Source organism: Oncorhynchus gorbuscha, linkage group LG07 (genome assembly GCF_021184085.1).
Source record: "Oncorhynchus gorbuscha isolate QuinsamMale2020 ecotype Even-year linkage group LG07, OgorEven_v1.0, whole genome shotgun sequence".
NCBI classification, from domain to species: Eukaryota; Metazoa; Chordata; class Actinopteri; order Salmoniformes; family Salmonidae; genus Oncorhynchus; species Oncorhynchus gorbuscha.
Window position 1 is genome coordinate 68,735,557 of NC_060179.1, and position 27,870 is coordinate 68,763,426.

Here is a 27,870-nt window from a genome sequence, read left to right on the forward strand (position 1 = left end):
CAAAAAGTTAGGGGTCAAAATTATTGACACCTCTAAGGATTCTTATAAATAAAGTAGTCAAAAGTTTTTAGTATTTGGTCTCATGTTCCTAGCTTGCAATGACTACATCAAGCTTGTGACTTGCAGTTCGTACCATGATTACCATGAATATGGATAATCCTGAATGAAACGTGAATAATGATGTGACAAAGGTACAGAGGGTCAAATATCATACCCCGAAGACATGCTAACCTCCCCTGTTATTGGTAATGCTGAGAGGTTTGCATGTCTTGGAGGTATGATCTTTGGCCCTCTGTAACTTTCTCACTCATCATTATTCATCCATTTTAATACCCCATTGTAAAACAATAAAATGCGAAGAAATCCAAGGGGGTGTAGTCTTTCTAAATGCACTGTAAAATAATATCATTTACCAATTTGTCTTGCATACAGTATAACTCAGTATTTTTATTATTTATTTTATAAATTCATTATTACTCATATTTACTAAGGGTGTCGATAATTTCAGACTCCACTGTACATACGTACAGTGCTAAAACATATTCACACCCCTTGACCTTTTCCACATTTTGTTGTTACAGCCTGAATTTAAAATGTATTAAATGTAGATTTTCTGTCACTGGCCTACACACAATACCCCATAATGTGAAAGTGGAATTATGTTTTTACAAATTTATACAAATGAATTAAAAGCTGAAATGTCTTGGGTCAATAAGTATTCGACCCCTTTGTCATGGCAAGCCTGAACAAGTTCAGGAGTAAACATGTGCTCAACAAGCCACATAATACGTTGCATGGACTCACTCTGTGTGCAATAATAGTTGTTATATGACTACCTCATCTCTGTACCACACACATTTATCTGTAAGGTCCCTCAGTCGAGCAGTGAATTTCAAACACAGGTTCAACCACAAAGACCAGGGAGGTTTTCTAATGTCTCACAAAGAAGGGCACCTATTAGTAGATGGGTAAAACAAAAAGCAGACATTGAATATCCCTTTGAGCATGATGAAGTTATTAGTTACACTATGGATGGTGTATCAATATGCCCAGTCACTGCAAAGATACAGGTGCCCTTCCTAACTCGGTTGATGGAGAGGAAGGAAACCACTCAGGGATTTCACCATAAGGCCAATGTTGACTTTAAAACAGTTACAGAGTTGAATGGCTGTGATAGGAGAAAACTGAGGATGGATCATCAACATTGTAGTTACTCCACAATAATAACCTAAATGACAGAGTGAAAAGAAGGAAGCCTGTACAGAATAACAAATATTTTTAAATATGCATCCTGTTTGCAATAAGCACTAAATTAAAACTGCAAAGATTGTGGCAAAGAAATTCACTTTATACTGTATCCTGAATACAAAGCGTTGTGTTTGGGGCAAATCCAACACAAGAATAATGTGCAAATGTAAAAATCCAGGTGTGCAAAGCTCTTAGAGACTTACCCAGTAAGACTCACATCTGTATTGGCTCTTAGAGACTTACCCAGTAAGACTCACAGCTGTATTGGCTCTTAGAGACTTACCCAGTAAGACTCACAGCTGTATTGGCTCTTAGAGACTTACCCAGTAAGACTCACAGCTGTATTGGCTCTTAGAGACTTACCCAGTAAGACTCATAGCTGTATTAGCTCTTAGAGACTTACCCAGTAAGACTCATAGCTGTATTAGCTCTTAGAGACTTACCCAGTAAGACTCATAGCTGTATTAGCTCTTAGAGACTTACCCAGTAAGACTCACATCTGTGCCAAAGGTGATTCTAACATCTTTTGACTCAGGCATGTGAAAACTTATGTCAATTAGATATTTCTGTACTTCATTTTCTAAAAATGTGCAAAAAAAATGAAAACATGTTTTCACTTTGTTATTATAAGGTATTGTGTGATGATGGGAGATATTTAAATATGTCATCCATTTTGAATTCAGGTTGTAACCCAACAAAATGTGTAATAAGTCAAAGGGTATGAATACTTTCTGAAGACACTGTACATACATACACACACACGGTGTAAAGTGTCTGTCTTTGTGAACAACTTAACTTCACTGTACATAACTATGTAATGGATTATACAGTAAAGCTACTTGAAGCTTTCCTAAATTGAAACCACCAATACGTTGTGCATAATACATGAGTCCGTTTCTATGACATGGACTCTTAAAATGTAAACAACGTGTTGAAACTGCGTTGCTCCTTTTGCTGAAACAAGCAACAAATGAGTCTTTCGTTGCCAAGGCTTCCCACAATGCAGTAGCAGCACACATAGAAATATAATGAATAGAACGACCTTGGGCCCTCTATTCTCTGGCAACTTGAAGGTCTTCACTATTTACCACAGCCACAAAGTCTCTAATTTCTAAAATGTATCTTATTAAAATGTTATTTTAGATCTAACTTTTACCATAACCTTAACCATACTGCTAACCTTAAATTAAGACCAAAAGCCCATTTTGACTTTGTGGCTGTGCTATCTAGTGGAACCCCAATTTGACTGGTAAAGTAATTGCAATGCAATAGTTTCCATGTTAATGTAGATTGTTCATTCAAATGATGTTAACTGATGTGGCTCATGTAATGGAATGTATTTTTTGTAATGACACTTGAGTTGAATCAACACATCACACTTGCTGCTTTTACTACCTGCTTTGCTCTTCTGTGTACACTACCAATGGCCTCCAGTCCACCCATTATGCCATCATTGTCTTAAATGGGGACACCCGTTATATATTCATTTTATGTATATGGCAGCACATGCAGTCAGGAGCGGAGCAGAGGAGAAAATGTGTTTCTAATTATTTGAATATGAATTGTTTGCTATTCGAACGGTTATTACGGAGACCGTGATCATTTGGCTGGCCAATTACCATCATCCAAAATTCCATGACAGTCACAGCCCTAGCAAGCATATACATAAGCAGTTATAAATAAGCATTAACCTGATTCAGAAACATACCATTACACACGTAAAGTACAGGTATACTTTTGAAGTACATAGGTTTTTCAATTGTTTTTTAATAAATTGATAGACTGTGTATCTCTTTATCTGTATCTCTCTCTGTCTCTCTCGCTCTCTCTTTCTGTTCTCTCTCTCTCACTGTATCTTTCTGTGTCTCTCTCTCTTTCTGTCTGTCTCTCTCTCTCTCTCTGTCTGTCTTTTTAGGGTACAGCCCTGGTGTTTGCCCCCACTAGAGGAGACACTCTGGGGGAGTTCTGTCAGCTGGCCGAGGGGACGGGGCTCCAAGTCTGTCGCTATGAGAAGTATGATGAACAGGTGTGGGATCTCCACTTAAAGGTGAGCGAGACGCCTGGTATTGGAGTTAGAGCCCTGTCTGACAGGCCCTGTCCGAACCCTGAAGAGATGTATTCGGTCCTCCAAACCCTTACAGGGAGGGGTCTCTTGTCGAAAAACATCAAGGGAAGGGTGCTGTCCAAAGTTTATAAAATGTAGGTAGCCCAGGATCTGAGTATAGTGCTGTAAAGGCCTTGCACATTGAGAAAGAACAAGTGCAGTTGCTATATAATCTTCGTGAAAGAGAGAGCGAGGGAGAGAGAAAGAGGCAGTGTTAAGAGCAGCAGTCAGTGTCCAGCTGGTTAATGGAAGCGCGTGGGCGTGGGTGGCGCCTGGTGTGTGGTGGGCATGATGGCAGGCACACTGAGTGGCCCATTCAACTGCCTGGAACTGTCAGAATGGACTGGCCTACTGAAGGGTAAAAGGGTCTGTCAACAGAACTCTGTCTTTCTCCTTTCAGGGGTATTGTATCCTACAATGGAGGTCTAGAGTACTGCTGGTTTTCTGTTATACCTGATAATTTATTGCACCCACCTGGTCTCCCAGGTCTAAATCACTCCCTGATTAGAGCAGTGGAACTGGCTTTGAGCTCCAGACTTGAATTTGAGGTTGCTATTCTATGAGTGATTGAGCTGCAGCCTTTTGAGCTCCCACCATTCTGCTGGGCTGTGGGCGACCAAGGACTGATAATAATAATGTATTGGATTCATTTAGCGCCTTTCTACATACTGAGGTACTCAAAGTGCTTTTACATACAGTAGTAAGTGGGAAACTCTCCTCTCTCTGGCAGTCTGTGAGGTTACCTAGGCCATGAGAAAGTCATTTATTCTAATGGTATAAATGGTTCAGTAGAGATTGAATGTGGTTGTGGTTAAAACTTAAACACACCGGTAGGATTGTCAAACGTTTGCCTGGCAGCAGTACTTAGCATCTCTGAACCTAGTGTCGGCAGTCAATCTCTTTTGTGTTCACACAGCAAAGACGAAGTCGTCAGCCACTAAGCCTTGTTCAAATACTCCAAACCAGAAGGTGGCAGTAGCGTTGTTTGGCAATGCATGTCCGTCTTTGTTGCTTATGGTCTAGATTCCAATGTCAGCTAGCTGCGCTACTGTTGCTATTTTGCAGAAAGCCCTTGTTTATACTAGCCAAATAGCTACAGCTAGATAACTACCTAGCAAGATGACGAAGAAAACATTGAATTCACTCTCCATAATACCATACTGCCAGTGCCAGCCCATAGTCAAATGTTTAGCTAGCTAACAAATGTAAACATATTCACTAGCTATCACAACATAGCTAGCTAGCTTGCTAAGGACACTGCACTAACTTGGGAGTTTATACAGGCAGCTGTTTCATTTAAACTAGCTAATCCATTGTGATGAATTATAATGTCAATACTAGCTACAGTGGTTAGCTAGCTTGAAGGAAGTATTTAGTGTTGTGTGCATGGCGTCTGTGCACTTAGGTAGCTACCATCCCATAACCTGCATTGCATATGAAGTGTGACTTGCTCATCCGTGGATGTATGAATAAAATGCCCACTTTTTGTATTATTTGTTTTTGTTGGCTCCCCCACATGGGGGTTTGTGCTCTCTGATTGGGTGAAAGTCAAGTTGTTGGCCACTGATGAGCATTGTGATTCTACAAGTAGAAACAGTAGGTTTGTTGCTACCGGGTTGGCACGCAGCAGGTACCGCTTTTGTTCTAGCAAGAGAAGGAACGGCCACCCACTGTGATAAGTACATACAGGAAGTATATCAGCAGTGAGATTATCGGTGTGTTTCATGCTTTAGACAGTTAAGGTTTGTTGTCTTTGTCCCTATGGCGTCATGACAGCTATAAATTATATAGACTGACGAGGTAACAGACAGACCTACTAGGTAATAGACAGACAGACAGTGGAATATAAAGTGGCACTTAGAAGCCCATTAGTCAGGGGATTAGCCAGCAGGGTGGGGCGGGGTCAGGTTTCTCTCCAATTAGCAGCCTGGTCCTGGGACTGACCTCTAGGTGGAACTTGAGTCAGGGTTCAGCAGTTAGGATGGGAAGATGCAACATTACAGAATGTTCAGGTAATGCCCATGTTGTCAGGTGGGATGGTATAGTTAGTATAGCAGGCAGGCAGCCAGTATCAGGCAGGTCCCCCGTGATCTAAGTCAGTATTCGACGTTTATCCATATCTGAGGAAGTCAGGAGAGGATGTGTGACAGGCCACTAGGGGCAACAGTGAGTGCTTTTACCTTCAAGCAATGGACGGGGATGGTGGATGGGCATAAGCATCTGCCTCTGGTTCCAAAAGTTCGAATCCAATGATTAAGTTGTTTTTAATATTTTTGTTTTTAGCCTATCCCTAACCTTAATCCTTATTTTAACCATTCGGAGTGAATGCCTAACCTTAATAATTCTGAGTGAGTTAATTACTAAACTTAACCTTGAAACGAACACTTCAAAATTTGAGATTTGGAGCAACTTCGAAACATGGATGAACGTCTAATTCTGACATGAGACTGAGAGCTTGTTGGCCAGTATATAGGGTGCCTCCCTTCATAACATGACCCAGTATTTACAGTACCAGTCAAAAGTTTGGACACAGTTACTCATTCAAGGGTTTTTCTTTATTTTTACAATTTTTGTACATTATAAACTATGAAATAACACATATGGAATCATGTAGTAACCCAAAAAAGTTTTAAACAAATCAAAATATATTTTATTTTAGATTCTTCCATAGCCACCCTTTGCCTTGATGACAGCTTTGCACACTCTTGGCATTCTGTCAACCAGCTTCACCTGGAATGCTTTTCTAACAGTCTTGAAACAGTTCCCACATATGCTGAGCACTTGTTGAATGATTTTCCTTCACTCTGCGGTCCAACTCACCCGAAACCATATCAATTGAGTTGAGGTCGTGAGATTGTGGAGTCCAGGTCATTTGATGCAGCACTCCATCACTCTCCTTCTTGGTAAAATAGCCCTTACACAGCCTGGAGGTGTGTTGGGTAATTTTCCTGTTGAAAAACAAATCATTGCCCCAATAAGGGCAAACCAGATGGGATGGCGTATCGCTGCAGAATGCTGTGGTAGCCATGCTGGTTAAGTGTGCCTTGAATTCTAAATAAACCACCGACAGTATCACTAGCAGTGTCACTAGCAACCCCCACACCATCACACCTCCTCCATGCTTCACGGTAGGAACCACACATGCAGAGATCATCCGTTCACCTACTCTGCCTCTCACAAAGACACAGCGGTTGGAACCAAAAATCTAAATATCGGACTCATCAGGCAAAATGACAGATTTCCACTGGTCTAATGTCCATTGCTAGTGTTTCTTGGCCCAAGCAAGTCTCTTCTTCTAATTGGTGTCCTTTAGTAGTGGTTTCTTTGCAGCAATTTGACCATGAAGGCCTGATTCTCCTCTGAACAGTTTATGTTGAGATGTGTCTGTTACTTGAACTCTGTGAAGCATTTATTTGGGCTACAATCTGAGGTGCGGAGTATAAATTCATTGAAGTTACTCTAATGAACTTATCCTTTGCACTAGAGGTAACTATGGGTCTTCCTTTCCTGTGGCGGTCCTCATGAGAACGAGTTTCATCATAGCGTTTGATGGTTTTTGCGACTGCACTTGAAGTAACGTTCAAAGTTCCCGAAATGTTCTGTATTGACTGACCTTCTCTTTGCTTATTTGAGCTGTTCTTTCCATAATATGGACTTGGTCTTTTACCAAATAGGGCTATCTTCTGTATACCCACCCCTACCTTGTCACAGCGCAACTGATTGGCTTAATTGCATTAAGAAGGAAAGAAATTCCACAAATTAACTTTTAACAAGGCACACCTGTTAATTGAAATGCATTCCACGTGACTACCTCACGAAGCTGTTTGAGAGAATTCCAAGTGTGCAAAGCTGTCATCAAGGCAAAGGGTGTCTGCTTTGAAGAATCTCAAATATATTTTGATTTGTTTAACACCTTTTTGGTTACTGTATGATTCAATATGTTATTTTATAGATTTGATGTCTTCACTATTATTCTACAATGTAGAAAATCATTTAAAAATAAAGACAAACCCTTGCATTAGTAGGTGTGTCTAAACTTTGGACCGGTACTGTACATTGAATGTCCTATATTAGCCAGTAGATTCTCAGGTGCCAAGGAACTCTTAACACACTCCTTTTTTTTTGCACACACACACACACACACAGTCTCTCTCTCCACCACCTCTTCTTCATTGTGCCCTTGATGTACCTGAAGTCTGCTGGGGTCTTTGTTGGAGCCGGACCACCTACGGTGTCTCTGTGTAGATAATGATGGGAGACCAGAGGGGGCGGGATAGCTGAGTCAAGTGTCCCACTCCCATGGTCTTTGTGCAATTACACAGAGGTGTGTGTGTTTCTCTGTCTGTCTGTGTGTGCGTGCATGTGTGCGTGTGTGTGCGTGCATCATAAGGCCAATGCACACACACACAGGGTCAGCTGCTGTGTGTGGATATAGCGGCAGGCTGAAGTGGCCTCATCATATCAGAAAGTGATTAATTCTCCTTTGCTTATCTTCTGATGAACATTCTGCCCCCTGTGTGTCAGCTGATATATGTGCACGCAGGACACACACCACACACACCACTAAGACTTCTATCACACCCAGCAGATGACTTCAACACACACATGCACACACAAACACCATAAGATACACAGCCTACAGGAAAGAGGTGGTCAGAGACTTAGCATTGTGGTGCCTGGACAACAACCTCTCCCTCAAAGTTAGTAAGAGCAAGGAGCTGTTGTCGACTATAGGAGAAAAGGGGAGAGCAGCGACGGGGCTGTAGTGGAGTAGGTCGAGAGCTTCACGTTCCTTGTAGTGGAGCAGGTCGAGAGCTTCACGTTCCTTGTAGTGGAGCAGGTCGAGAGCTTCACGTTCCTTGTAGTGGAGCAGGTCGAGAGCTTCACGTTCCTTGTAGTGGAGCAGGTCGAGAGCTTCACGTTCCTTGTAGTGGAGCAGGTCGAGAGCTTCACGTTCCTTGTAGTGGAGCAGGTCGAGAGCTTCACGTTCCTTGTAGTGGAGCAGGTCGAGAGATTCACGTTCCTTGTAGTGGAGCAGGTCGAGAGATTCACGTTCCTTGTAGTGGAGAAGGTCGAGAGATTCACGTTCCTTGTAGTGGAGCAGGTCGAGAGATTCACGTTCCTTGTAGTGGAGCAGGTCGAGAGCTTCACGTTCCTTGTAGTGGAGCAGGTCGAGAGCTTCACGTTCCTTGTAGTGGAGCAGGTCGAGAGCTTCACGTTCCTTGTAGTGGAGCAGGTCGAGAGCTTCACGTTCCTTGTAGTGGAGCAGGTCGAGAGCTTCACGTTCCTTGTAGTGGAGCAGGTCGAGAGCTTCACGTTCCTTGTAGTGGAGCAGGTCGAGAGCTTCACGTTCCTTGTAGTGGAGCAGGTAGAGAGCTTCACGTTCCTTGTAGTGGAGCAGGTAGAGAGCTTCACGTTCCTTGTAGTGGAGCAGGTCGAGAGCTTCACGTTCCTTGTAGTGGAGCAGGTCGAGAGCTTCACGTTCCTTGTAGTGGAGCAGGTCGAGAGATTCACGTTCCTTGTAGTGGAGCAGGTCGAGAGATTCACGTTCCTTGTAGTGGAGCAGGTCGAGAGATTCACGTTCCTTGTAGTGGAGAAGGTCGAGAGATTCACGTTCTTGTAGTGGAGCAGGTCGAGAGATTCACGTTCCTTGTAGTGGAGCAGGTCGAGAGATTCACGTTCCTTGTAGTGGAGCAGGTCGAGAGATTCACGTTCCTTGTAGTGGAGAAGGTCGAGAGATTCACGTTCCTTGTAGTGGAGCAGGTCGAGAGCTTCACGTTCCTTGTAGTGGAGCAGGTCGAGAGCTTCACGTTCCTTGTAGTGGAGCAGGTCGAGAGCTTCACGTTCCTTGTAGTGGAGCAGGTCGAGAGCTTCACGTTCCTTGTAGTGGAGCAGGTCGAGAGCTTCACGTTCCTTGTAGTGGAGCAGGTCGAGAGCTTCACGTTCCTTGTAGTGGAGCAGGTCGAGAGCTTCACGTTCCTTGTAGTGGAGCAGGTCGAGAGCTTCACGTTCCTTGTAGTGGAGCAGGTCGAGAGATTCACGTTCCTTGTAGTGGAGCAGGTCGAGAGATTCACGTTCCTTGTAGTGGAGCAGGTCGAGAGATTCACGTTCCTTGTAGTGGAGCAGGTCGAGAGATTCACGTTCCTTGTAGTGGAGCAGGTCGAGAGATTCACGTTCCTTGTAGTGGAGCAGGTCGAGAGATTCACGTTCCTTGTAGTGGAGCAGGTCGAGAGATTCACGTTCCTTGTAGTGGAGCAGGTCGAGAGCTTCACGTTCCTTGTAGTGGAGCAGGTCGAGAGCTTCACGTTCCTTGTAGTGGAGCAGGTCGAGAGCTTCACGTTCCTAGTAGTGGAGCAGGTCGAGAGCTTCACGTTCCTTGTAGTGGAGCAGGTCGAGAGCTTCACGTTCCTTGTAGTGGAGCAGGTCGAGAGCTTCACGTTCCTTGTAGTGGAGCAGGTCGAGAGATTCACGTTCCTTGTAGTGGAGCAGGTCGAGAGATTCACGTTCCTTGTAGTGGAGCAGGTCGAGAGATTCACGTTCCTTGTAGTGGAGCAGGTCGAGAGCTTCACGTTCCTTGTAGTGGAGCAGGTCGAGAGCTTCACGTTCCTTGTAGTGGAGCAGGTCGAGAGCTTCACGTTCCTTGGCTTCCACATCACCAATGACTTAACGTGGTCCACACCCACCCACATAGTCAAGAAAAGGACACGACAGCTCTTCTTCTCCCTCAGGAGGCTGAAAATAAAGTATTCGGCCCCCTTGAACTTTGCGACCTTTTGCCACATTTCAGGCTTCAAACATAAAGATATAAAACTGTATTTTTTTGTGAAGAATCAACAACACGTGGGACACAATCATGAAGTGGAACGACATTTATTGGATATTTCAAAGTTTTTTAACAAATCAAAAACTGAAAAATTGGGCGTGCAAAATTATTCAGCCCCCTTAAGTTAATACTTTGTAGCGCCACCTTTTGCTGCGATTACAGCTGTAATTCGCTTGGGGTATGTCTCTATCAGTTTTGCACATCGAGAGACTGAAATGTTTTCCCATTCCTCCTTGCAAAACAGCTCGAGCTCAGTGAGGTTGGATGGAGAGCATTTGTGAACAGCAGTTTTCAGTTCTTTCAACAGATTCTCGATTGCATTCAGGTCTGGACTTTGACTTGGCCATTCTAACACCTGGATATGTTTATTTTTGAACCATTCCATTGTAGATTTTGCTTTATGTTTTGGATCATTGTCTTGTTGGAAGACAAATCTCCATCCCAGTCTCAGGTCTTTTGCAGACTCCATCAGGTTATCTTCCAGAATGGTCCTGTATTTGGCTCCATCCATCTTCCCATCAATTTTAACCATCTTCCCTGTCCCTGCTGAAGAAAAGCAGGCCCAAACCATGATGTTCTGCCACCACCATGTTTGACAGTGGGGATGGTGTGTTCAGGGTGATGGGCTGTGTTGCTTTTACGCCAAACATAACGTTTTGCATTGTTGCCAAAAAGTTCAATTTTGGTTTCATCTGACCAGAGCACCTTCTTCCACATGTTCGGTGTGTCTCCCAGGTGGCTTGTGGGAAACTTTAAACAACACTTTTTATGGATATCTTTAAGAAATGGCTTTCTTCTTGCCACTCTTCCATAAAGGCCAGATTTGTGCAATATACGACTGATTGTTGTCCGATGGACAGAGTCTCCCACCTCAGCTGTAGATCTCTGCAGTTCATCCAGAGTGATCATGGGTCTCTTGGCTGCATCTCTGATCAGTCTTCTCCTTGTATGAGCTGAAAGTTTAGAGGGACGGCCAGGTCTTGGTAGATTTGCAGTGGTCTGATACTCCTTCCATTTCAATATTATCGCTTGCACAGTGCTCCTTGGGATGTTTAACGCTTGGGAAATCTTTTTGTATCCAAATCCGGCTTTAAACTTCTTCACAACAGTATCTCGGACCTGCCTGGTGTGTTCCTTGTTCTTCATGATGCTCTCTGCACTTTTAACGGACCTCTGAGACTATCACAGTGCAGGTGCATTTATATGGAGACTTGATTACACACAGGTGGATTGGATTTATCATCATTTGTCATTTAGGTCAACATTGGATCATTCAGAGATCCTCACTGAACTTCTGGAGAGAGTTTGCTGCACTGAAAGTAAAGGGGCTGAATAATTTTGCACGCCCAATTTTTCAGTTTTTGATTTGTTAAAAAAATTTGAAATATCCAATAAATGCCATTCCACTTCATGATTGTGTCCCACTTGTTGTTGATTCTTCACAAAAAAAATAGTTTTATATCTTTGTTTGAAGCCTGAAATGTGGCAAAAGTTCGCAAAGTTCAAGGGGGCCGAATACTTTCGCACGGCACTGTACATATCTACCTTAAATACCTTATTATTATATATCCTGATGCCTAGTCACTTTACCCTGCCTTTATGTACATATCTACCTCAAATACCTTATTATTAAATAGTCACTTTACCCTGCCTTCATGTTATCTACCTTAAATACCTTATTATTATCTATCCTGATGCCTAGTCACTTTACCCTGCCTTCATGTACATATCTACCTTAAATACCTTATTATTATCTATCCTGATGCCTAGTCACTTTACCCTGCCTTCATGTACATATCTACCTTAAATACCTTATTATTATTATTATCTCACTTTCCTGCCTTTATGTACATATCTACCTTAAATACCTTATTATTATCTATCCTGATGCCTAGTCACTTTACCCTGCCTTCATGTACATATCTACCTTAAGTACCTTATTATTATCTATCCTGATGCCTAGCCACTTTACCCTGCCTTCATGTACATATCTACCTTAAGTACCTTATTATTATCTATCCTGATGCCTAGCTACTTTACCCTGCCTTTATGTACATATTTACCTCAAAAAACTCATACCCTGCACATTGATCTGGTACTCTCTGTATAAAGCCCATTCTAGTGTATTTTATTGTGTTAGTTATTTTATTACAATTGTTTAACTCTGCATCGTATTCGGCGCATGTGACAAGTAACATTTGATCTGATTTTTGAACACTTGCTTCCAATCTGCTACGATGTCAAGTCCGATCAGGTGGTCTAATATGATGCACTAAGAAATGGGATGGTCCCTCAAATCACTATACACTAATACCAAGACCAAAATATATGCAGTCTGAAACTCTGCCAAACACTCCACTCTCAGACCTGAGTTTATAGAAAATGCACTGAGCTGTGTGGCAGAGTTTTACGGAGGTGAATGTTGTGGACGTAAGATATGGGTGTTAGTGGTGGGAAATGTGTGCGTATGAGTGTTGCTGTTAAAATTCTTTAAGAACCGTTCTCTAAGACCCCAAAGACCCTCAAATCTGCAAGCCCCCCTTGTGCATGCACACCCACACACACCCGCCCCCCTGCAGCAGGCCTTCCCTTGTCTCTCCAGGATGAGCCGGTCTCACCAGTGTGGAGCAGGGAGACGGCTTCTTTTTAGCAGGGCTGCGTGTTATCCTCTTATCCCCACTGTTCTGGAATAGAGCGCGACCAGCTGGAGGGACTGTAAGGGGCCTGATAATGTGATCTATTTTCTGCCCGCCGTCTTAATCTTGTTACTCAAATGGTTGTGAAGAGAGTCATGAATTTAAATTTTGCCCCCCACGTGTTAACCCCTCTGTGTCCATATCCCTCTTTTCCTCTCTCTCCCTCTCTCCCAGCTGCCTATAAGCGAACAACCCCACCCCACCCACACGTCTCCTTCCTCTTTCTCTCTATCCACCCCATCCTTCACTCTCCGTTACCCAATCCCACGAGAGACCCCAGATGTCCGGTTCATCCTCCTCTCTCCCAGGAGCGCCTTCTCCTCCCCATTTCTCTCCGTCTCTCGCTCTCTGTCTCTGCGAAAAGCTAAGGGAGGAATGAGGGAGGGATAGACAAGGACGGAGGGAGAAAAAAGCAGGGCGAAAGTGGCAATGAAATAAATGACTTGCATCTTGGCATTGGCGCGATTAAAACGTAAGTCCCGATTTATCCAGCCACCCATGAAGCTGATTAGCAGTCTGTGATCAGGAGGAACAGCTTTGCTTGTTAAACTTTTCACCTCTGCGAGCTCGCCAGGGTTTTTCCTCCCCCCCGACCCCCAGCCACACCAACCCCACCATCCCCCTTCCAGGCCAGATTTGAATGTGAATGCGGCCGTCCGTCCTTTGCATTTGGGCTTAGTGTTGGGAGGCTGGCCTTCCCCGCATACAGGCGGGTCACGGGTTCAACCACCGGCCGGTTACGTGGAGGGGTGTGCAGAGAGATAACGCACATCAAGGACACGGGGAGGGGGGGGGTCTTATCTGTCCTCTCAAAAGCCAGGAGAGGGAGACTGAGACTGAGAGGGAGAGAGGGGATATGTCCGCTGAAAGTAGCTGGTTGTTTTAGGAGTAGAGAAGGAGCCAGGCAGGGAGGGAAACTGTTGGTTGGTACCACTGGGTCCCAGGTGAGAGGAGGGCTGGGAGATCTGGAGGAGGAGTACTGTCTGCGATGCATCTGTGTCTGTGATATACAGTTTTGGGCCTTGGCGCTATCACGAACACCACTACTTCCTTTAATGAGACATGCATTATATACAAGTAGTAAAAGTAACAAAGATGTCATAAATTAGTCTATCAGAAGCCACTTCTTTTTTTCAATTTCTCTTATTCTCTGAATCTGTCGACTGGGGTTTCTGTTTGTGAGGGAGTTGATTTATATAAACGGATTTCACATTTTGTACAAAACTCACTTTCCTAAGTCCTGGCGTGGTGCAGACACCAATCAGCGATCTGATTGGCTGGGAAAGAGCCCGGCTCCTAGACCCTCAGTGCCAAGTCAGCCGAGGTGGGCACTGGTCACCACTGGGACTTAGCCCATAGAGAGACTGTAGCTTATTGTGTAGCTCATTGTGGACATGGAGAGGCAGTATCCTAGGGGGCATACTGTACATGTTGCACTCAGTCCCTTTGTAACTGAGAGAAGTGTGAGATAAGTACCTGGGAGAGAGTCACTAGACTGATCCACTGTTTAAGAGAAGTCAGCTGGTAGTATCTGGGCCAGATAGTATCATCTGAAGCAGAAAACTTCTTCCACCCCCTCTGACCTCATCCTAACCTGAAACTCTTGTGGTGTATTCACTAGGAACCAAACGGAACAAAACGGACAGGGACGAGATCTACCAGAATTCTTTCCAATAGAAACTCTAGTTTTCCTTGCAAAACACAACTGTTTCCGACAGTTTGGACTAATGATTACGTGTGTGTTTCAGATGCAGATTGGAGGGAAGGAGGCATATGATGACAACATCCACTACCCTCTCCTCATCACCCTGACCCGAGGAGCCAGTCCCACCCATCTTCATCTCCTCTGAGACCCGGCTCACCATCCTCCCCTCGCTGCCCAGCCTCTTGCCAATCAGACTCCCAGGGTTAGCGTTAGGCCGTCTAGATTCCTGGCAGTCCTGCACAACCAGTACTTATGCCACTGTGTCCCTGGCTCACATAGGGGTCGCGGTTGATGAGATACAAGCTTGGGGATGAATTGTTTGATTTGTTTCCAGTATATATTTCTTGTATTAACTCCACTCGCACTGTTGTGAGTTCAGTATTACTATTACATAACATTACAGAATAGTTTTTTCTTGACTTTTGGAAGTTTTGTGGCAACGCTTTGAAGAGTGTGTGTGTGTTGTGATGACGAGATGTTGTGTGTGGCTGAATCGGTCTCTGATCACTTGCGACCTTGTTACTGTGCAATACAACAATGTGCGATGTGCAAAACCGAATGTTGGAGATTTCCGGTTTCCCTCGCAGCCTCAATGAACTGTCAGCACTGAGAGGGCTGAAGCATACATATAGAATCAGTAGATAATGTTCTGATGCGCTAACCAAGTAGTATGCAAACAACGTTTATGTATATGGGCATACCGGACAGTATCTTTCACTAAAAGTCTATGATGAACTTTTCATTTATTAATCAACAGGGTTCAGGTCACTTCGATCCATGCCCAGTACCCATCCGAACAAGTGTTTCTGAGTGCACATCAAACTGAAAATGTTCTTCTGATTTGTCATCTATGCTCTGCAGAAGTGTCTTAAACCAAAGGTTCCATGGCAGGGTTCCACAGAGTTGAATGGCGATATGTGGTTCACTGTGAAAAGTGCTTCTCAGCCAATACCTCTCTGAGGTTGAGTTTCCCAAAAGCTTCATAGGACCCAGATCTGTAGACCATTGCCTACAAAGCTTCCAATTGCCTCCAATGGATTTTCGGAGATCTTAATGCTGCGAAGCTTTTAAGAAACTCACACCTGGTCTCTTGCTCAATGCGCTCAGCTCTATAAGCCAAGACCTTCTACACTGTCTCCAGCTGAAACTGTGTTACTGTGAGATTAACATGAACAACATGATTCCACAAACTCACTGCTATATTTGACGTTTGTCCATAAAACGCAAACATCAAGTATTATTTTTACCCACCACTCAGCATTATGGTCTTCAGCTGACTCTGGTCTACCGACGCTGTGCTCTTTACATCCACCAACCTGTACTCTAACCACAATTGTATTAGACATGGATTGATTGTTTTATTAGAGTCTCAGGTGGTTTTAATAACTGTCCACTAAAAACATACTGCTATACATTACAGTCCTCTACTTTTAGAACTAATGTTCTGTTCTGTTTTAATAATAATACCCTCCGAAAATAACATTGTCATAGTTGTGATATAAAAGTTTGAACCCTTTTTGGACCCCAGGAAGAGTTCATGGGGATCCTAATAAATACAAAAGAACATGTCAAAATTGTATTATTTTATCAAATGTGGTTGACTTGATTTCAACACGTTTCATCTTGATCTCCTATTATGGGCCTCTGTATAATTCCCTCCTTTCAGATGCTTGGATCAGTTGAAATGATACTCAACTCATACAATAACATTCTCTGCAGATCGTCGTCATCCTTCTTGGTTTTATCAGACAGTGGTCCCTGCTCTCTAAGCCGCTCCCAGACAGGGTGCTGTTTTCAGTGCAGGCCACAGCCCTTCTCCAGACTACTCCTCCACAAAAATAATAGAGAGAGGGGAGGGAGAAAGGGAAGGCAGCATAGAACAGCTAATCCTGAGGGCTGTGCTGGTCAGGCCGGTGCTGGGCTGCAGGGGTAGGGGGAATACAGGGGAGGGGCAAGCGAGCCCCCCCTCGATCTCTCTTTTGATATTTTGAACAGGACTGTTCTCTCCTCCCCACGCTCTGCCATAGAGATTGAGAGAGGGAATGAGAGAGAGAGGAGCAGAGAGAGAGAGAGAGACAGAGAGAGACTGGGAGAGCTCCCTGCTCAACACAAGGGCCCCATTAACTTGACCACTTGCCCTTTGCACACAAAGCCTGGGACGGCCCCCTGCCCCTCCCACCCAATTATGTGTGATTAGGCTCAGTGTGCTATGTCAAGATGCAGGAGGGTGGGAGAGAGAGCTCTGTTAAGGACATCGAGATAGGCATCTGTTTAGGCCTGTCAAATTAAAGTTTATTGGTCGCGTTCACAGATTTGCAGGTGCAGTGAAATGCTTGCGTTTCTAGCTCCAACAGTGCAGTAATACCTAGCAATACGAAACAATACACACATAATCCCCCCCCAAAATTATAAATACATTAAGATATATCAGAACGAGCAATGTCAGAGTCCGCAATATATCATTGGAGGCTCCTCAGAGAAGGAATGGGGTGACCATCCTCAGTGAATTTCAGAAGAAAAATAAATAGTCAAACACTAAAAAAGTTTACCTTTTTATATGAAACTATATTAAATATATTCACATCACCAAATAATTGATAAAAATGAAGTTCTACAGTAGCCTCAACAGCACTCTGTCGGGTAGCATCTTGGTGTAGCCGAAGGACAGCTAGTTTCTGTCCTCCTCTGGGTACATTGACTTTAACACAAAACCTAGGAGGCTCATGGTTCTCACCACCTTCCATAGACTTACACAGTAATTATGACAACTACCAGAGGATGTCCTCCAACCTATCAGAGCTCTTGCAGCTAAACTGACATGTTATCCACCCAGTCAGAGAATGAATCTAGTAGTGAAAGCATAAGCTACAGCTAGATAGCACTGAAGTGCATACAATGTGGTTGACACAAAGAAAGAGAAAGACAGTAGTTCAAATTGCATTTGTCACATGCGCTGAATACAACAGTGAAATGCTTACATACAAGCCCTTAACCAACCATGCAGTTTTAAGAAAATACACAAAAAAAGTAAGAGATAAGAATAAAAAATAACTAAATAGCAGCAGTAAATAACAACAGCAGGGCTATATACAGGGGGTACCGGTACAGAATCAATGTGCGGGGGCACTGGTGTCGAGGTAATTGAGGTAATATGTACATGTAGGTAGAGTTATTAAAGTGACTATGCATAGATAACAGAGTAGTAGAAGAGGGTGGGGGTTAATGCAAATAGTCTGGGTAGCCATTTGACAAGATGTTCAGGAGTCTTATGGCTTGGGGGTAGAAGCTGTTTAAAAGCCTATTGGACCTAGACTTGGCGCTCCGGTACTGCTTGCCGAGAGAGAATAGTCTATGACTAGGGTGGCTGGAGTCTTTGAAAATTTGTAGGACCTTCCTCTGACACCGCCTGGTATAGAGGTCCTGGATGGCAGGAAGCTTGGCCCGAGTGATGTACTGGGCCGTACGCACTACCCTCTGTAGTGCCTTGCGGTCGGAGGCAGAACAGTTGCCATAACAGGCAGTGATCAATCCGTCAGGATGCTCTCAATGGTGCAGCTGTAAAACCTTTTGAGGATCTGAGAACCCATGTCAAATCTTTTCATTCTCCTGATGGGGAATAGGTTTTGTAGTGCCCTCTTCAGGAAGGTCTTGGTGTGCTTGGATCATGTTCCTTTTTTTGGTGATGTGGACGCCAAGGAACTTGAAGCTCTCAACCTGCTCCACTACAGCCCCATTGATGAGAATGCGGGCGTGCTCAGTCCTCCTTTTCCTATGGTCCACAATCATCTCCTTTGTCTTGATCACGTTGAGGGAGAGGTGAAAATTCTGACGACTTTCAAGTAGTAAGACATGTATAAAAGCAACAGATACCATTAATAAGAAGGGGCTAGAGGTGTTTTATATGGTGAGCTACCAAGTGGCTAGGACAGGCAAGAGATATGGCTGGGACAATGCTTGGGGAAAAGGCCAAAAAAACTATACAGACAATGTCTTCATCAAACAACACTTTCACGATGCATCAGTGACATGGCAGGAGATGTTTTGAAACAATTATTGCTTTGCATACAACCCAGTGAATTATATGCACTACAGCTGGATGAGTCAACAGATGTGGCAGGCCTGGCACAGCTCCTAGTATATGTCAGTTACGTTTATGGAGGGTCAATTAAGGAAGACATCCTCTTCTGGAAACCAGGAAATGAGAGGATATTTTTAAAGTAAAGGACAGCTTTGTGACATCAAATGAACTTTGTTGGTCAAGATGTGTTGGTATCGGTACTGATGGCACAAAAGCCATGACCGGGAGACATAATGGAGTGGTAACGCTCATGCAAGCAGTTGCTCCTGATGCCACTTGGTTACACTGCAGCATCCACCGAGAGGCCAAGGGAATGCCTGACAGCTTGAAAGACGTTTTGGACACTACAGTGAAAATGGTTAACTTTGTTAAAGCAAGGCCCCTTAACTCTTGTGTATTTTCTGCACTATGCAATGATATGGGCAGCGACCATTTAACACTTTTACAACATACAGAAGTGCGCTGGTGATCAAGGGGCAAAGTATTGTCATGTTTTTTTGAATAGAGTTTTCTTTACTGACCATAATTTTCACTTGTCTGACTGTTTGCATGATGACGAGTTTCTCACATGACTGGCCTATCTGGAACTATATTCAATGTGCGGGACAATGTTGAGGCTATGATTTAAGAAGTTGGAGCTCTTCTCTGTCTTCATTAACAAGGACCTTCCTCCATGCCCTGCCTCCAGTCCACTTACTGATATCTGAATGAGAGCCTCATCGAAATGTAATTTAATCAGAAGCCACTGACAGATTTCTGGATTGCGCTGCGCTCAGAGTGTCCTGCCTTGGCAAACCGAGCTGTTAAGACACTGATGCCCTTTGAAACCACGTACCTATGTGAGAGTGGGTTCTTGGCCCTCACTAGCATGAAAACTAAATACAGGCACAGACTGTGTGTGGAAAATGTTTTAAGACTGAGACTCTCCAATACAACCTAACACAGTATGTGCATCCTTTCAAGCCCACCCTTCTCATGAACCTGTGGTGAGTTATTCACAATTTTCGATGAACAAATAAAGTTTTATATGTAAGATGACTAAATAAAGAGATAAATGATTGATTATTATAATATTATTAATTGTGCCCTGGTCCTATAAGAGCTCTTTGTCACTTCCCACGAGCCGGGTTGTGACAAAAACTCACACTCATTCTTATGTTTAATAAATGTATTGTATAGTGTTTGTGTGGCAGGCTTACAGTGATGGCAAAAAACAACATTTGAGAGTGTGCTGACCCTGGTGCTAGTGGGGGTACGCAGCTGGAAGTTAAATGTTTTGAAGGGGTACAGGACTATAAAAGTTTGGGAACAACTGCAATAGAGCATCTTTGGGATGATATGGAACTGGCTGTTTGCAGCATGAATGTACCGCCTTCTATTCTGCAGCAACTGCGCCCTGCCATCGCGTTAGCTGGACCAACATCCCTGTTCAACGTTTCCGAAACCTTGTCCCGAAGACTTCAGACTGTTCTGGAGGTAAAGGGGGTCTGACCCAGTACTGAGTGTACAAAACATTAGGAACACCTGCTCTTTCCATGACATAGACTGACCAAGTGAATCCAGGTGTGATCCCTTATTGATGTCACCTGTTAAATCCACTTCAATCAGTGTAGATGTAGGGGAGGAGACAGGTTAAAGAAGGATATTTTAAACCTTGAGGTAATTGAGAAATGGATTGTGTGTATGTGCCATTCAGAGGGTGAATGGGCAAGACAAAATATTTAAGTGCCTTTGAAAGGTGTATGGTAGTAGGTGCCAGGCGCACCTGTTTAAGTGTGTCAGAAACTGGAATGCTGCTGAGTTTTTCAAGTTCAACAGTTTCCCGTGTGTATCAAGAAAGGTCCACCATCCAAAGGACATCCAGCCAATTTGACACAACTGTGTGAGGTTTCGAAGTCAACATGGGCCAGCATCCCTGTGGAACGCTTTCGACACCTTTAAGAGTCCATGCCCTGACGAATTGAGACTGTTCTGAGGGCAAAAGGGGGTGCAACACAATATTAGGAAGGTGTTCTTAATATTTTGTACCCCCAGTCTACTGGTGATTGCGTCGTCCGTGGATCTGTTGGGGCGGTATGCGAATGGTAGTGGGTCTAGGGTGTCGAGCACTTCATGATGACAGAAGTGAGTCCTACGGGGCGATAATAATTTAGCTCAGTTACCGTCACTTTCTTGGGTACAGGAACAATGCTGGACATCTTGAAGCAAGTGGGGTAACAGAGATTGTCTGTAAACACTCCAGCCAGCTGGTCTGCACATGCTCTGAGGACACGTCTGTGTGCGCACTGCATGTGTTAAGCAGAGTTTAGGAGTGAGAGTGGCATCTGCCAAGGTCAGATGGAAAGAAATTAGTATATAGAATACATTTTCTGATTTTACTTTTTTAAACTTCGTCCATTTCAAAGAACAAAGGACAGCTGGCAGTAAACCTGCCTCAGTTATATTTCCAAGTATCTACACACACACAACACACACACACACAGATGATGCCATGTCACTGAGAGCTCAGTGTTGATATAGTCAGTGTTCAGGGGTCACATGGGAGGGGAGCAGGTTGCGAGTGCTCCTGTGAATGGCACTACCAGGTCAGTGCGTGCCCCCCCCCCCCCCCCCCCCTTTGCCCAGACACTATGTGCCAGGTGAGCTTCTGAACCACCTACCCTCTAGCCCCCACCCCAGCCCTTACATCACTCTGATATGGACTCCTGTATGAGCCAGTGGCTTGACATTGTGACACCTGCTTTTAGCTGTAAAATGGAACAGACAGAGATAAAATGTATATAATAACCTACTTTCTACAGTAAATGAAATCTGCTGGGCTGCGTGGGACACTTATAACCTAGGTGTGTGAGCGCGTGTGTTCTTGTGTTTGTGTGTGTCCAAGTCACTTGCTCGCCCCCTTTTCCCCAACATTTCCCCCTGCACTCCCCCCAGTTGTTGTTGATGTGGAAAAGCCTCTAAGCCCTTTCCTTCTTCCCCCTAAAGTTGATTCCAGTATTTTAATCATCCACTTTAATTAGAAGTGGATTCCTTTTCTTGCTTTTCTGCACTTCCTAAAATGTTTTTTTCTGTGCTGGTGAAGTGGAATGCTGAAAAGTCCCTGAAAGCATTTTACATTTTAAAAGCCATTGAGTCTGTCAGGGGCAGAAGTGGGAACGATTCCCCATGAACACCTGCTCCTGTCCTTGAGGGCCAATATTACTTTTTCCATTACATACAGACGAAGCAGAAATGTGACGTCTACATTTTCAATGGTGCCATGTTGAACCATGGCTGTTCTTATAAGGAAATTGTATCGGCTATGGGTTGCACTTAACTTAGATGAGACCGTGTGTTACAAAACAAGGGCTGTATCTCCCTCTAGGTGAGATTGTGGCATATACTCTTACTCATACCATAGGAGGACCATGGAGATGTTGTGCTCTCCATATCAGCTAGGCCTTGGGGAAGACACCTCAACGTCCACATAGGGATAGAATGGTCCAAGTGTCTAAACTCTATAGATACCTCACCATGAAGCTCCGTGACAGAAAGTAGCGAGACTTCAGTTCCAGAACTTAGTTGTGTTCACCTATGAATTCATGATATGAACAATGCTATATTAATGATCTGGAGTGGAGGCAATGGAACTCATACAGTAGCCTAATTAAACCAAATGTGATTCTACACATATCAGATCAGATCAGCCTCTTGGTCTGGAGGTCGACTCAACAAACAGCACTTTAGATATGAAATCATATACAGCAGATACACAGAATAACGAAAAAGGTCGCTTATATCCAGAAAACTAGTATTTATATGAGAGCTGCACCTCATTTGAATGACACACAGTATTTGGCTAAAATAACACATGCACAGTGGGAGGAAATACCTCTTCATTTTTGTACATTTATGGGACTATAGACCTAACTGCTGGCCACATTTCTGGGTGTATTGTGTTCCCTTATGCAGGACATTGATATTTCAGGAGTATCTTTAATTAGGCACTGACAGAATCTGGGCCAGGCAATGAGATTTCCTCATCGTTGGATTTCAACAATGTCGGGCAGACGAGACAATTTCAGCCCATTCAAATCATAATGAAACTCATAGCTATGGTGTTAAGGTAACATAAATCCAACACTAAAAGGCTAGGGAGCTGGTGAATTGGGAGAATTGACCTCTCCTCTCTGAAAAATATAATACATAATAAAAAGGCATATAGGTCATGGCATATTCAACTCTAGACTTATAGACAAAATGCCAGACAGCAAAAAATATAAGAAAATATAGGATTTAAAGGTCCAACACACACACACACACACACACTACAGTTTTTGAAAAGAGGCCAACATTCTACAGGAAGATTGTTGCCTTTAAACAAGCCTCTTTATCATTCAGGATGAACTCTGTTCCATCCACCTGGATATGACGTTAAGCCTCTGGGCAGAGTGCCGTGCTGGGAAAGGAGAGGCAGTTATTGTACAAATGGCTTATTGCTCTTAATTGGGGCCTTGTAATGTTGACGTAGACACTCAGCTTCACTGATTAGTTTTGGGGACGTATGCAGGGAAAATTACCGGCTCTCATTGAGAAGCACTTGTTTCCTGTAACTGTTATAGTCCTCTATATGACAGTGTTTGCTTATGTGGTAGCTGAGGAGGCAGATCATCAGTTGGATGAGCCCAGTCTACACCTGCATGTCAGCTGGGTCTGTTCTGGCCTTGGTCACACACAGACAGATACACACATAGGCAGTCAGTCAACAGGTTTTATTGTCTGGAAGCCTTGCAGGAACTGGTGCCTTCAGGTCCTCTAATCTCGGCTGGGCTGCAGTCACCAGGGCAACGGTACAAACCCTCTCCGATGTTCACAACCCTTTAGGCCATTAGGATTGGTCAACGAGCCTCTTCCTGTGACAAGTGGCCTGCTGAACATCAAGAGGGTCGTTCCCTTTCTCTGAAGGTCAACAAGGCTGCAGTGTGTTCCACGATCGACCCTTAGCCTGCCACGCACACAATGTTAAATCTCCTAGTATTACTTCTCTACTCTCTTGGACAAATACCAATACCCGAGCCCAATGTACATTAGATTATAGTCTTTCAATCTGCTGTACAAAAGGCATTGACTCACTTGATAATAAAAGCATAGCTTAGACTGTAGAGGTTGGGTAACATACATACTGACACACCCCCCATATGTAGCCACATGTACTAGAACTGCTCTGCAATTAACCTTTGTCTGATTCCTTTCCCCTACTCTATTTGAGTCAATGACTTTGAGTGTGTTTTAACTGGTAGTACGAGTCTGACTCACTAAGAGCATCCAGCTACCACTTTAGCCAATGGTTTTAGATTCAGTCATTCAGGTTTCTGTGCTGCGGTGCTGCTGGCTTATTGTCGTGAATCTGAGTGCAATCGGTAGAATAGTTAGTCTTCTAGTATGTAGTATTGGCATGCTAGAATTTTCCTGAGTGTCTACAAGGCTGTAGTCATTGTTGGCTTGATGGGTGAGTGAGTTCAAAATATGTGGGACCTGCAGCATTGGCATGATTCTGAGGGTCTAAAACAGGTTCTATAGACATATTGTATAGACAGGCATTTCTGCAGGGTAAACTCTCGCCATAGATACGGGTGTGCTGCTCTGCGGTCTAACTCACACAGCTCTATTAATTAGCTGTTTGATGCTGTTAATTGAGCTCCCACAGCTGCACTAATTGATAACACCATTGCCATTGACAACAGGAAACACATATCTGCCTATTCGACAGCCCTATTCAAGCTCTTAGCAGTGTCAGAGAAGAGACTTCCAGCACGGCTATATATAAACTCAGCAAAAAAAGAAACGTCTTCTCACTGTCAACTGTGTTTATTTTCAGCAAACTTAACATGTGTAAATATTTGTATGAACATAACAGGATTCAACAACTGAGACATAAACTGAACAAGTTCCACAGACATGTGACTAACAGAAATGGAATAATGTGTCCCTGAACAAAAGGAGGGTCAAAATCAAAAGTAACAGTCAGTATCTGGTGTGGCCACCAGCTGCATTAACTACTGCAGTGCATCTCCTCCTCATGGACTGCACCAGATTTGCCAGTTCTTGCTGTGAGATGTTACCCCACTTTTGCACCAAGGCAGCTACAAGTTCCCGGACATTTCTGGGGGGAACGGCCCTAGCCCTCACCCTCCGGTCCAACAGGTCCCAGACGTGCTCAATGGGATTGAGATCCGGGGTCTTCGCTGGCCATGGCAGAATACTGACATTCCTGTTTTGCAGGAAATCACTCACAAAACGAGCAGTATGGCTGGTGGCATTGTCATGCTGGAGGGTCATGTCAGGATGAGCCTGCAGGAATGGTACCACATGAGGGAGGAGGATGTCTTCCCTGTAATGCACAGCATTGAGATTGCCTGCAATGACAACAAGCTCAGTCCGATGATGCTGTGACACACCGCCCCAGACCATGACGGACCCTCCACCTCCCAATCCATCCCACTCCTGAGTACAGGCCTCGGTGTAACGCTCATTCTTTTGACGATAAACACGAATCCAACCATCACCCCTGGTGAGACAAAACCGCAACTCGTCAGTGAAGGGAACTTTTTGCCAGTTCTGTGTGGTCAAGCGACGGTGGATTTGTGCCCATTGGAGACGCTGTTGCCGGTGATGTCTGGTGAGGACCTGCCTTACAACAGGCCTTCAAGAGCTCAGTCCAGCCTCTCCCAGCCTATTGAGGACAGACTGACCACTGATGGAGGGTTTATGCATTCCTGTTGTAACTCGGGCAGTTGTTGTTGCCATCCTGTACCTGCCCCGCAGGTGTGATGTTCGGATGTACCGATCCTGTGCAGGTGTTGTTACACATGGTCTGCCACTACGAGGACGATCAGCTGTCCGTCCTGTCTCCCTGTAGCGCTGTCTTAGGCGTCTCACAGTACAGACATTGCAATTTATTGCCCTGGCCACATCTGCAGTCCTCATGCCTCCTTGCAGCATGCCTAAGGCACGTACACGCAAATGAGCAGGGACCCTGGGTATCTTTCTTTTGGTGTTTTTCAGAGTCAGTAGAAAGGCCTCTTTAGTGTCCTAAGTTTTCATAACTGTGACCTTAATTGCCTACCTTTTGCTGAGTCTACATATATACAGTGGGGCAAAAAAGTATTTAGTCAGCAACCAATTGTGCAAGTTCTCCCACTCAAAAAGATGAGAGGCCTGTAATTTTCATCATAGGTACACTTCAACTATGACAGACAAAATTAGAAGAAAAGAATCCAGAAAATCACATTGTAGGATTTTTAATGAATTTATTTGCAAATTATGGTGGAAAATAAGTATTTACTATCACCGCAGAATGCTGTGGTAGCAATGTTGTTTAAGTGCGCCTTGAATTCTAAATAAATCACAGACAGTGTCACCAGCAAAGCACCCCCACACCATTACACCTCCTCCTCCATTCTTCACAGTGGGAAATACACATGCGGAGATCATCCGTTCACCCACAACGCGTCTCACAAATTCACAGCGGTTGGAACCAAAAATCTCCAATTTGGACTCCAGACCACTGGACAAATTTCCACCGGTCTAATGTCCATTACTCGTGTTTCTTGGCCTAAGCCAGTCTCTTCTTATTATTGTTGTCCTTTAGTAGTGGTTCCTTTGCTGCAATTCGACCAAGGCCTGATGCAGAGTCTCCTCTGCACAGTTGATGATGAGATATGTCTGTAACTTGAACTCTGTGAACCATATATATGTACACTGTGGTATTTATATACTGTATATATTTATAATTGTGTTCTAATGCTCATCAGCTCAGGCTACCATTGCCATCATTGTTATAATTCTAGGTTTCAATGCACGTAATGACAATATCGTCCTATTTTCTTTCACCCACATTATTTACATAATTATAATCTGACATCAACTGTCCTACCTTTGTATTGTAGTCTGGAATGCATTTGAAAAAGCCTATTATCTTAGAGGTAAAATGTGTTTCACCTGTCATTGACTGAGATAATGATACTGAGGGAAGAAGGTTGACTAGTACAGCAGTGGAATCAGATGGCTAGGTCACAGGAATGCATACAGTGGAAGAGGAAGAGGAGGAGGAGGAGGAGAGGAAAGGAGAAAAGAGGAGAGTGTTCTTAGTTAATGACCACACTTGTGCGTTATGGTAGCACCATACTGGGCTGAGCGCTGGTAATGGAGCGCGGCGGGGGCCAGTCACTGTGGTATAATGGAGGGGCGGGGTGGGAGGGGGGGTGAGAGAGTGGCGTTAGAGCTGGCTATAATCGTGACAGTGTCGTGACTACTCTGAAAATGACAGGCCAGGCACCAGGCCAGCCAGAGAGGGCTGGGGGACGTGGAATGGGGGACGTCTTTTATTATGGTCAAAGTAATTACCTGTAATGGCAAGGAAATATAATGACAGCATTGATTGAACCAGATGAAACATAAAAGAACAGCACCTTTGTTTAGAAATAGTCCGGAACACTTGGTGGAACACTTGGTGGAACACTTGGTGGAACTCCCCCCGTAGCCACCAGAGTACAACCAAGTGTTCCGGACTATTTCTAAACAAAGGTGCTGTTCTTTTATGTTTCTCCTGTTTCTTTACGTGCTGTCATTACATTTCCTTGCCATTTCAGGCAATTAACTTGACCAGATTAAAAGTGCTGCATGTCCCCATGCCCTTGTGTACATTAAGATTATTAGCTTACATTTGGTCATTTTACATCCAGCACTATAGAGCCTAATTTAATGTGGTAGTGGTTTACATAGGGTTACCGTTGTTAAGACACTATTGAAGCAGGCATAAATAGCTAATAATGTTATGATGCCTGGATGACATAGACTCACTTTTTTTTAACCAAAATACCTAAATGTGAAAAGTGCACCTCAATCAAACAATTGACATAGTTGTGCTGTGAATCAGTTATTTTTAATGTCAGGAGATCCAGAATTTGTATTTAAACTTAAGCCTGAAACATTTGATGAGATATAGAAACCAAACATGTTTTCCATGTAAAAACAGGACTATGAAAGTAAAACCTTGAAAATGGCAAATTACCAATTTTACAATTGATGAACTCAGGAACAAGTGAGTTTAACAACTTGAAAAGCTGTCGTGGCCAGACAAAATGGTGGATAAAGGGATGGGGTTAGCTCCTACAAACCTCCTACATTTGACCCAGCAGCCAGTAGCAGTCTGCTCCCACACATCAAACAGCTCAT

General features: G+C 43.9%; 1 protein-coding gene across 1 annotated transcript in view; it reads left to right on the plus strand.

Moving 5' to 3' along the window:
• The window catches only part of camkmt (calmodulin-lysine N-methyltransferase), a 190,281-nt gene extending 174,137 nt beyond the window's left edge, over positions 1-16,144 (plus strand). Inside the window, exons 10-11 of the mRNA XM_046357337.1 lie at positions 3,164-3,295; positions 14,620-16,144. Coding sequence (XP_046213293.1) covers positions 3,164-3,295; positions 14,620-14,721 — 234 coding nt within the window. The 3' untranslated portion in view covers positions 14,722-16,144. The remainder of the gene's footprint in view (positions 1-3,163; positions 3,296-14,619) is intronic.
• The last annotated feature ends 11,726 nt before the right edge of the window (positions 16,145-27,870 follow it).